The sequence below is a fragment of the Hoplias malabaricus genome, chromosome 16 (assembly GCF_029633855.1).
Source record: "Hoplias malabaricus isolate fHopMal1 chromosome 16, fHopMal1.hap1, whole genome shotgun sequence".
Lineage (NCBI taxonomy): Eukaryota > Metazoa > Chordata > Actinopteri > Characiformes > Erythrinidae > Hoplias > Hoplias malabaricus.
In genome coordinates this window covers 18,750,215-18,762,714 of record NC_089815.1, presented here as the reverse complement: position 1 = coordinate 18,762,714, position 12,500 = coordinate 18,750,215, and the positions used below count along the sequence as shown (strand labels likewise).

The window sequence follows — 12,500 nt, the reverse complement described above, 5'->3', positions numbered from 1 at the left end:
GAACAAACTCTACTGATCTGTCTGAACTGATGACGGAGCTGTGTTCAGTCCCAAACAACAACAACACGCCGATACACCATGAGTAAACACCGCTTAACGTTACCACCGCCGTTGTTGTGGTTTCCAAAGCCCACTGTTCCCCTTAGAGACGGGGTTAGAGACGATACCAGATACATTTCAGGGTGGAGCTGTGGGAGTGGAAACCAAGCAGGGACCAATCAGAGAGTAGAGTCCAGTAGAGAGCCTCTCTCTGAGGGGTGGCCACAAATGCCTGAATCAGATACACACCTGAGATCTAACCCAGAGACACACACACAAACAAACATCACTGATATACAACACCTTCCTGTGAATTAATGCTTTGCAGGGGCTTTAAGTTCTGGCACTGAGCTCAGATACGAGTGTGTGCTGGGGACAGCTGAACAGGATATGCACCATTTGACTAGCGCGCACACACACACACACACACACACACACACACACAGAGAGAGAGCGAGAGAGAGAGAGAAAGTGTGAGAGCGCTGTGTGGAGCTGTTTCACCTGTATGACAGCGCCACCCTCTGTTAACACAGAGTCTACACAAATGATTAATAATCACCTCTTATAACACACACACACACACACATTATACACATCACTGCTGATAAATAAATAACTCCTTAATACTTTTTTATAATATTTTCTGGATTTGTGCTCACTGTTTTATATTGATACAAACACAGACTGATATAAACACCCTGTTTACAACACACAGACAACACACTAACGAGACATAGACAACACACAGACAACACACAAACAACACACAGACAACACACTGACGACAGACAGACAACACACTAACGAGACATAGACAACACACAGACAACACACAAACAACACATAGACAACACACTGACGACAGACAGACAACACGCAGACAACAAGCAAATGAAACGCAGACAAAGGGCAATGAACACATTCAGGGCAGAGGGCAGCCCTGGGGGTTCGGTGCCTCGCTCAGGGGCTCCTCAGCTGTGGATGTTGAGGGAGGAGACAGTGCTGTTCCTTCACTCCCCCCACCCCCAGGTTTCCTGCAGGTCGTTGGGGTCAAACCTCTGACCTCCAGAACCAATCCCACTTCTCTAAGCTTCAAGCCTCGGTCACAGTGGGTTTGTGTCTGTGATTTTTCACGAGTGACCTTCCATTAATTTTAGTGGCATTCGCTGCAACAGGTGAGTTCTGTGTTCACAAGCTGCAACTGTCTCTGCTCTGTGTGTGTCCTCTACCTCGCACCGTACTGTCTCTGTCTTTGTGTCCTCTACCGCGCACCGTACTGTCTCTGTCTTTGTGTCCTCTACCGCGCACCGTACTGTCTCTGTCTTTGTGTCCTCTACCGCGCACCGTACTGTCTCTGCTCTGTGTGTCCTCTACCTCGCACCGTACTGTCTCTGTCTTTGTGTCCTCTACCGCGCACCGTACTGTATCTGTCCTTGTGTCCTCTACCGTGCACCGTACTGTTTCTGTCTTTGTGTCCTCTACCTCGCACCGTATTGTCTCTGTCTTTGTGTCCTCTACCGCGCACCGTACTGTCTCTGTCTTTGTGTCCTCTACCGCGCACCGTACTGTCTCTGCGTGTCCTCTACCGCGCACCGTACTGTCTCTGTCTTTGTGTCCTCTACCGCGCACCGTACTGTTTCTGTCCTTGTGTCCTCTACCGTGCACCGTACTGTTTCTGTCTTTGTGTCCTCTACCTCGCACCGTATTGTCTCTGTCTTTGTGTCCTCTACCGCGCACCGTAATGTCTCTGTCTTTGTGTCCTTTACCTCGCACCGTACTGTCTCTGTCCTTGTGTCCTCTACCGCGCACCGTACTGTCTCTGTCTTTGTGTCCTCTACTTTGCACCGTACTGTCTCTGTCTTTGTGTCCTCTACCGCACACCGTACTGTCTCTGCTCTGTGTGTCCTCTACCTCGCACCGTACTGTCTCTGCTCTGTGTGTCCTCTACCTCGCACCGTACTGTCTCTGCTCTGTGTGTCCTCTACCTCGCACCGTACTGTCTCTGTCTTTGTGTCCTCTACCGTGCACCGTACTGTCTCTGCTCTGTGTGTCCTCTACCGCGCACCGTACTGTCTCTATCTTTGTGTCCTCTACCGCGCACCGTACTGTCTCTGTCTTTGTGTCCTCTACCGTGCACCGTATTGTCTCTGTCTTTGTGTCCTCTACCGCGCACCGTACTGTCTCTGCTCTGTGTGTCCTCTACCTCGCACCGTACTGTCTCTGTCCTTGTGTCCTCTACCTCGCACCGTACTGTCTCTGTCCTTGTGTCCTCTACCTCGCACCGTACTGTCTCTGTCTTTGTATCCTCTACCGCGCACTGTACTGTCTCTGCTCTGTGTGTCCTCTACCTCACACCGTACTGTCTCTGTCTTTGTGTCCTCTACCGTGCACCGTACTGTCTCTGCTCTGTGTGTCCTCTACCACGCACCGTACTGTCTCTGTCTTTGTGTCTTCTACCGCGCACCGTACTGTCTCTGTCTTTGTATCCTCTACCGCGCACTGTACTGTCTCTGCTCTGTGTGTCCTCTACCTCACACCGTACTGTCTCTGTCCTTGTGTCCTCTACCTCGCACCGTACTGTCTCTGTCCTTGTGTCCTCTACCTCGCAGCGTACTGTCTCTGTCTTTGTATCCTCTACCGCGCACTGTACTGTCTCTGCTCTGTGTGTCCTCTACCTCACACCGTACTGTCTCTGTCTTTGTGTCCTCTACCGTGCACCGTACTGTCTCTGCTCTGTGTGTCCTCTACCACGCACCGTACTGTCTCTGTCTTTGTGTCTTCTACCGCGCACCGTACTGTCTCTGTCTTTGTATCCTCTACCGCGCACTGTACTGTCTCTGCTCTGTGTGTCCTCTACCTCACACCGTACTGTCTCTGTCTTTGTCTCCTCTACCGCGCACCGTACTGTCTTTGTCTTTGTGTCCTCTACCTCGCACCGTACTGTCTCTGTATTTGTGTCCTCTACCGCGCACTGTACTGTCTCTGTATTTGTGTCCTCTACCGCGCACTGTACTGTCTCTGTCTTTGTGTCCTCTACCGCGCACTGTACTGTCTCTGTCCTTGTGTCCTCTACCGCGCACTGTACTGTCTCTGTCCTTGTGTCCTCTACCGCGCACTGTACTGTCTGTCTTTGTGTCCTCTACCGCGCACCGTACTGTCTCTGTCTTTGTGTCCTCTACCGCGCACCGTACTGTCTCTGTCTTTGTGTCCTCTACCGCGCACCGTACTGTCTCTGTCTTTGTGTCCTCTACCGCGCAGTGTACTGTCTCGGTCTTTGTGTCCTCTACCTCGCACCGTACTGTCTCTGTCTTTGTGTCCTCTACTGCGCACTGTACGGTGTCTGTCCTTGTGTCCTCTACCGCGCACCGTACTGTCTCTGTCTTTGTGTCCTCTACCGCGCACCGTACTGTCTCTGTCTTTGTGTCCTCTACCGCGCACCGTACTGTCTCTGTCTTTGTGTCCTCTACCGCGCACCGTACTGTCTCTGTCTTTGTGTCCTCTACCGCGCACCGTACTGTCTCTGTCTTTGTGTCCTCTACCGCGCACCGTACTGTCTCTGTCTTTGTGTCCTCTACCGCGCACCGTACTGTCTCTGTCTTTGTGTCCTCTACCTCGCACCGTACTGTCTCTGTCTTTGTGTCCTCTACTGCGCACTGTACGGTGTCTGTCCTTGTGTCCTCTACCTGAGGTCACCAGAGAGTGGTCGGTGCATTTCAGGGTACATCCTGTTGGTGGCAGATCTTTCAGTGAAAGGCTCCTGAGTTCTGAACCATTTACTACAGAGTCACCCCCTGCGCTCTTCACCCTCTGCTTTAAAAACAAAGATTAAAAACAACCCCCTGCTCTCTGCACTACACCCCCCCAACAACTCACACCCCTCACACCACAACTAACCCCCCCACACACACACCCCCAGTCTTCTGTGCTGTTTGTTGTCTTCCTTCCTCTCTACGTAATGTGACCTTGGTGACTACAAAAGGGGCTATAAATATTACTTATTATTATTAATATTATTATTATTATTATATTTTGGTCAGATCCAGATTCACACCTTATAAACAAGTTTATAACACACACACACACACACACACACACACACACACACACACACACACACAAAGCCGAGAGGAAATAAATGTGACTGCTGGGGTGTATGTGTGTGTGTGTGTGTGTGTGTGTGTGTGTGTGTGTGTGTGTGTCATTTCCTGTCCTCAAAAAATACATCAAGTGGACAGGAAATACACAGGAAGTGATTTCCTTCAGCTCTCAGCTTCAATACGAGTTTAAAGCTAGAGATAGAGAGAGAAATAGAGTGTGAAATATACACAGAGTGAAAGAGATAGAGAGATACAAAGAGAAAAAGGAATAAAGAGAGTACACCTCTCAGAGAAATATATCGTCACTGTCTAATGATAACAATGCATGTCTAAAATGGGACAAGAGTTTGTAGAGAATGACTGAATGAATGAATGAATATCTCTGGATCCTTTGATCCGCATTCTTGGTTTTCCAGGTGACTGTTATGTTATAAACAATTAACACAAGAGATGATCTCCTGCCCTTCACAGCTGGGAAGATTATTGTCTTTCACTTTTGAATACAGTATGTTGCTCTGTCAGAAAAGTCATGGCACAATCTCATAATGTACCCAGTGAATACAGTTCCTTTACCCTTCACTCCTCAGTGGGTACCGTTAATAAGATCTGAGACCCATTTTTAAAGGCAATTCTGAGTGTGTCTCCTCTCCATATGCTGCTATGCAGTTGGTTTGCTCTGGAAACCGCTCTAATGTGTTTACGAAGCCCCAGTGTCTGTAAATGGGTAAAAAAAACAAAGGGTCTGGGTCCGGTGCTAGGCTTTCTCTCTCTCTGCTCACGGCAGAGAAACGCCATCTGGAGGTTTTTAGACAACGGAGAGACTCCAAACGCTGAAAAGCACCAACCGAGATGAGGATGTTGCTCTATTCCTGCTCCATAGGGGGGTAACACTTATTTTTGCTGTTACAGTTACATTACTTAAGGTGGAACTGACTCTAAATTCAGGAGAGCGCTAACTGCATGAAAGTAAACACAGAGGGAAAGTGCTACAAAACTAAACAGCTCAAGTTACACATGAGTTTCTGTGGGAATTCAAACAGTGAATAAACACTTACAGACAATTTACACTTCAGACACCAACAAGATACAGTCGCTTCTTACTCACACACACCACTCCACCTTAAAAGATACAGTCGCTTCTTACTCACACACACCGCTCCACCTTAAAAGATACAGCCGCTTCTTACTCACACACACCGCTCCACATTAAAAGATATAGTCGCTTCTTACTCACACACACCGCTCCACCTCAAAAGATACAGTCACTTCTTACTCACACACACCGCTCCACCTTAAAAGATAGTCGCTTCTAACTCACACACACTGATCCACCTTAAAAGATAGTCGCTTCTTACTGACACACTCCGCTCCACCTTAAAAGATACAGTCGCTTCTTGCTCACACATGCCGCTCCACCTTAAGATACAATCGCTTCATACTCACACACATCGCTCCACCTTAAAAGATACAGTCACTTCTTACTCACACACACCGCTCCACATTAAAAGATAGTCGCTTCTTACTCACACACACCGCTTCACCTTAAAAGATACAATCGCTTCTTACTCACACACACCGCTCCACTTTAAAAGATACAATCGCTTCTTACTCACATACACCGCTCCACCTTAAAAGATACAATCGCTTCTTAATCTCACACACACCGCTCCACATTAAAAGATACAATCGCTTCTTACTCACATACACCGCTCCACCTTAAAAGATACAATCGCTTCTTAATCTCACACACACCGCTTCACCTTAAAAGATACAATCGCTTCTTACTCACACACACCGCTCCACCTTAAAAGATACAATCGCTTCTTACTCACACACACCGCTCCACATTAAAAGATAGTTGCTTCTTACTCACACACACCGCTCCACCTTAAAAGATAGTCGCTTCTTACTCACACACACCGCTCCATCTTAAAAGATAGTCGCTTCTTACTCACACACGCCTCTCCACCTTAAAAGATAGTCGCTTCTTACTCACACACACCGCTCCACATTAAAAGATACAGTCGCTTCTTACTCACACACACCGCTCCACCTTAAAAGATTCAATCGCTTCTTACTTACACACACCGCTTCACCTTAAAAGATACAATCGCTTCTTACTCACACACAACGCTCCACCTTAAAAGATTCAATCGCTTCTCACTCACACACAACGCTCCACATTAAAAGATACAGTCGCTTCTGACTCACACACAACGCTCCACCTTAAAAGATACAATCGCTTCTTACTCACACACACCGCTCCACATTAAAAGATAGTCGCTTCTTACTCACACACACCGCTCCATCTTAAAAGATAGTCGCTTCTTACTCACACACGCCGCTCCACCTTAAAAGATAGTCGCTTCTTACTCACACACACCGCTCCACCTTAAAAGATACAGTCGCTTCTTACTCACACACACCGCTCCAACTTAAAAGATACAGTCGCTTCTTACTCACACACACCGCTCCACATTAAAAGACGCTGAGCTTCTGAACGTAAACAAACCAGAGAAAACATCAGTTCCCTACAATCCCATATGTTCCCTTTAAGGCATATTGGATCTACTCTTTTATATTCTTCTTCTCTGTCAAATCTTCTTTCTGCTAAATAACCATTGTGTAATGTCTGGTCAGAGCCATTTTTTCTCTGTTCTGTGCTGTTTATGGAAAATCGAATAACGATATAAAAACACCTACTGTGCGGGTCGGCGCTGGGGGACTTGCGTCCGACGTGGTTTGGGGACGCTGACCTGGTCGACATGGGAGGATGAGGGTGAGGGTGAGGATGAGGGTGTGGGTGAGGATGGGGGTGATTCTCTGGCTCTGTCCTCCTGAAGGTGGTCTCGGGGAGCTTGGCACTGGCGTGCGAGACCACAGCCGACGGGGTCCGGGACACAGGGGCGATGGTCTCCAGGGTCTTGCTGAAGGTAACCGAGTGTTTCTGTGCTTCTGGAATTTTACTGTGACCCAGAACGTCGGGCCTTTTCAGCCCAAACCGAGCCACACCCGCACTGAGGGGGAACATCAGAACATAACACAGTCAGCCACAACATTAAAACCACCCTCTTATTTCTACGCTCAACGATCAGAGCAGGTGTGTTGTGCTGGTGTAGAGTGGATCAGACACAGCAGTGCTGCTGGAGTTTTTAAACCCTGTGTCCACTCTCTGTCCACTCTGTGAGACACTCCTCCCTCGTTGGTCCACCTTGTAGCTGTAGAGTCAGAGACAGTAGCTCATCTGTCGCTGCACAGTGTGTGTCGCTCGTCCTCTAGTCCTTCATCAGTGACACAGGACGCTGTCGGCTGGATGTTTTTGGTCGGTGGACTGTTCTCGGTCCAGACACTGAGGGGTTTAAAAACTCCAGCAGCACTGCTGTGTCTGATCCACTCTACACCAGCACAACACACACTAACACACCACCACAGTGGACAGTAATTGTAGAGGTTAAAGATGCATTAGGCAGAGTGTATATCTGTTATTGTAGTTCACTGAATTAGTTGCTAGAAGTCAAATATCCCAAATCCGTTGTGTTAATCAAGGCAACCTCCAGTGGTCAAACAGAGGAACTACAACAACACAGACAGACAATACGCCACAATGTGCCTTTTTCAAATGAGTTAAAAAAACAGGACCAGAATGCACCGGTGCCGATGTCATTGTTAAAATAATATTTTTATTTGTGATTTAATATTTTATAATTAATTTGTAAACATTTGAAAATTATATCATGTATCAAGGATTCATGTACTGCACCTTTAATTAACCCTGAGCCATGTTCTGTGGAACAGTGTCCATTAACTCTTTGTGTACCTGGGAGATCCGTCTATGCCCTTCCCGTTGTTGTTGCTCTGTGAGATGTCGATGGAGAGCTCCGAGCGGCGGGCCACGGGTTCAGGAGTCCGAGCTTTGGGTTTGGACGGCTCGGGGGTCCGGCTTCCGTTGAAGCTGAGGTCATGGTGCCGGCTGGTAGACGGAGAAACGGCGTTCCGGCCGGGGGACGGAGAAACGGCGTTCCGCTGCTGAATGTTGGATGGAGTGCGGCGGATGTGAGGAGAGGAAGAGTGTGAGGAAGTGTCCACGTCCTCAACCTCAAATGACCTCTTCAGTGCTGGGGGGAGGGGTGAGAGGGGTGAGAAAAATCAGAATCAGGAGATTAATCAGTGCTTTGATAAAGGTTTGTGATCAATATCGCTGTGTAGGAAGGTGAGATTGGTGCCTCCTTGTGAGTTATTTACCTGCTAAATGTGAGTGAGTGAGTGAGTTACCAGCAAGTCCCACAGAGCTCTGGATGAACCTTTTAAAGATCTGCAGACATTATCACAGAGGAGTTTCTCTCTGAACAGCAACAGCACACACAGAAGTCACACTTCTCTACATCCCTTCCTCTGAGCTCTGTGTGTGTGTGTGTGTGTATGTGTGTGTAAAACTGTCCCTGGTGGGCTCCTCAGTGAGACCCTCTCAGTGAGATAGACGTGTATTTGCTTTGAGCGATCGGCCTAGTTTCCGTGATGATCTCAGATATGAATTCACTCAATGTGCACACACTCAGCGCATCCAACAATAAAGAGCACAGAGCTTCTATTATACAACACACACACACACACACACACCCTGTATCTGTGAAATATGGGGACATTACATAGGTTTTTACAGAAATACTACCTTAACCTTAGCCTTAAAACATTACACTTTAAAATGTAATGATTACATTGTGGGGACCAGCTGGTGGTCAACAAGTCCCCACAATGTGAATGTGTTAAGAGGTTTTTGTCCTAATAATATTATATTATCCTGGTACATACACACACACACACACTGTAATAAAGTCTGATAACCACAAATTCAAAATAAGATTGTGGCAATAATCTGTTTAACGAGTTTAAAGCACTTCAGTCTCTCGGTCTGCGTCTGAAACCAGGCTCTGCGCACTCTGCACTTATCTGTAACTATAGTGTGTACTACTTTCATGACACACTTGGTACTACATTAAGATGATCATAAACATTCGCACTGGCGTGCTGAGATGAATGAAATCATCCACAAGCTCTTAATGTTCACACAGTGCCACGGCTCTTAAAACATCACACAACTTTACACAAGCACCACACATCTGTCAGCTCTTAAAATCTCTACGAGTAGAAACCACCGGAGCCAGATGCGACGGCAGAGGCCACGCCCCCCATGAGGCTGGAGTCCAGAGACCTAGTGTGGAGTATAAACCACCTACTCTTCCATTGCTCTCTGTGAATATTAGCTACTTTAGGACACACTAATCTTCCTAGAGGTGACTGTTTAATACAGGGACTTCAAGGGCACTTCAGCTGTGGATGTTGAGGGAAGAGAGAGCACTGTTCCTTTCCTCTTTCTCCTACCACTCTTCCTTCAGGTCCTGGTGATCAAACTTGTGACTGGTGAACAAATGCCCCCAAATATACAGCGGAGAAATGAATAGTTACAACTTTATCAATGAATCAGTGAAGCCCTAATATTCAGTGTTTATTTAAACCCTAACTTTCCCATCGCTGCACCAGATTTCTGCAGCTTTCCCGCGCTCACAGCAAATGAAACAACATTAAAGCCCCTTTCACTTTGTCATACATTTTACAGTGCAGTAAAATCTGAAAGGAACATTTCAGCCGCAGAGTTCCCATGAGACTCGGATTCACGATGAGAGCAGGGAGAGGAGGTTTTCTGGAGTTGCACATTAATAACATGCACTTTTCCACACACAAAACCACAGAACTCAGATTCTCTGAAGGTCAGAGACTGCGGCACGTACTAGGAGTAGAAAAACATCCCATAATAACCCCCAAACACACCAGGAAGAAACTGAACTGCCAGCTCTTAGAGTTTGTGCTTGCTCCATGATATTTCACAATCAACTGTGAGTGATAACATGGAAGAGCTGAAGTGTTTAGGAACCACAGCAACTCATTTACAAAGTTACAAAGCAGTGTTCACCAACTCTCTAGTGGCTCAGTAATTGCTCTGGTGAGCTCCAGACTTGCTGTTACAGCCACAAAGTGGGAACCAACTCATTATTTAAGGGGATGTTCATAACTGTAATAAAGAAACACTTTTTAATAAAAATTTTGAAGGTGTTTCTTCACCACAGTCTCAGTCCTGTATGCTAGGGTCTCTCTCTCTCTCTCTCTCTCTCTCTCTCTGTCTGCTGATGTTTTTAGACAATGAATAGCCCTCCAAACATTGAAAAGCATGAACTGTAATGAGATGTTCCTCTTTTCCTGCGCCATAGGTGGGTAAATCTGACTTATTTGTGCTGCTGGAGAGGGCTAACTGCATTACTGAACGTGCTACAAAACTAAACAGCTCGAGTCACAAATGAGTTTCTGTGGGAACAGTGAATAAACACTTACAGACAATTCACACTTCAGACACCAACAAGATACAGTCACTTCATACTCACACACACCGCTCCACCTTAAAAGATACAGTCGCTTCTTACTCACACACACCGCTCCACCTTAAAAGATACAGTCACTTCTTACTCACACACACCACTCCACCTTAAAAGATACAGTCGCTTCTTACTCACACACACCGCTCCACCTTAAAAGATACAGTCGCTTCTTACTCACACACACCGCTCCACCTTAAAAGATACCGTCGCTTCTTACTATCACACACCGCTCCACATTAAAAGATAGTCTCTTCTTACTCACACACACCGCTCCACATTAAAAGATACAGTCGCTTCTTACTCACACACACCGCTCCACCTTAAAAGATACCGTCGCTTCTTACTCACACACACCGCTCCACCTTAAAAGATACAGTCTCTTCTTACTCACACACACCGCTCCACATTAAAAGATACAGTCGCTTCTTATTCACACACACCGCTCCACATTAAAAGATACAGTCTCTTCTTACTCACACACACCGCTCCACCTTAAAAGATACAGTCTCTTCTTACTCACACACACCGCTCCACCTTAAAAGATACAGTCGCTTCTTATTCACACACACCGCTCCACCTTAAAAGATACAGTCGCTTCTTACTCACACACACCGCTCCACCTTAAAAGATACAGTCGCTTCTTACTCACACACACCGCTCCACATTAAAAGATACAGTCGCTTCTTACTCACACACACCGCTCCACCTTAAAAGATACCGTCGCTTCTTACTCACACACACCGCTCCACCTTAAAAGATACAGTCTCTTCTTACTCACACACACCGCTCCACATTAAAAGATACAGTCGCTTCTTATTCACACACACCGCTCCACATTAAAAGATACAGTCTCTTCTTACTCACACACACCGCTCCACCTTAAAAGATACAGTCTCTTCTTACTCACACACACCGCTCCACCTTAAAAGATACAGTCGCTTCTTATTCACACACACCGCTCCACATTAAAAGATACAGTCGCTTCTTACTCACACACACCGCTCCACCTTAAAAGATACAGTCGGTTCTTACTCACACGCATCGCTCCACCTTAAAAGATACAGTCGCTTCTTACTCACACACACCGCTCCACATTAAAAGATACAGTCGCTTCTTACTCACACACACCGCTCCACCTTAAAAGATACAGTCGGTTCTTACTCACACGCATCGCTCCACCTTAAAAGATAGTCGCTTCTTACTCACACACACCGCTCCACATTAAAAGATACAGTCGCTTCTTACTCACACACACCGCTCCACCTTAAAAGATGCAGTTGCTTCTTACTCACACACACCGCTCCACCTTAAAAGATACAGTCGCTTCTTACTCACACACACCGCTCCACATTAAAAGATGCAGTCGCTTCTTACTCACACACACCGCTCCACCTTAAAAGATACAGTCGCTTCTTACTCACACACACCGCTCCACCTTAAAAGATGCAGTCGCTTCTTACTCACACACACTGCTCCACCTTAAAAGATACAGTCGCTTCTTACTCACACACACCGCTCCATCTTAAAAGATACAGTCGCCAAACACAAACGAGGCCGAGCTGAGTGTCACTGAGAGCTGGCCTCTCTCTGCGGCCTTCAGATTTTAAAACTCAACAAACGTCCATCAGTCTGTCAACATCCAGCCTGATATTAAACCAGACGTCTGCCTTTGGGCGCCACCCTGATGTCTAGAACCTCCGACGGCGGAACCCAAGACGCCCCAGGGACCAGTTACAGTGTGAACCAGACAGGTACTCATACTTTAGACTGTATGACGTCACTTCAAGACATTTTCACAATGATCTGCGGAGTGTTTAGTTTCTCTGAGGGTGGATGAGGTCTGTGCCACGTTTATAGAGCGGCTGAACACGGCCTGAATGACTTCAAACGTGTTTTAAACTACCAGCAAAATCTGAACGAAAAAGATGAGATAGAA

The 12,500-nt window shown here is 46.8% G+C and overlaps 1 protein-coding gene across 4 annotated transcripts in view; it reads right to left on the bottom strand.

Moving 5' to 3' along the window:
• Nucleotides 1-12,500, bottom strand: part of LOC136671599 (neuronal-specific septin-3-like) — a 62,167-nt gene that overhangs the window by 31,332 nt on the left and 18,335 nt on the right. For 3 of the 4 annotated variants that reach the window (XM_066647339.1, XM_066647340.1, XM_066647338.1), the window contains 2 exons: nucleotides 7,954-8,251; nucleotides 6,840-7,153 (listed from right to left, as the gene is read on the bottom strand). In XM_066647339.1, coding sequence (XP_066503436.1) covers nucleotides 6,840-7,153; nucleotides 7,954-8,251 — 612 coding nt within the window. Of the gene's footprint in view, nucleotides 1-6,839; nucleotides 7,154-7,953; nucleotides 8,252-8,378; nucleotides 8,449-12,500 lie in introns of all 4 variants that reach the window. The other variant, XM_066647337.1, reaches the window with a different exon arrangement.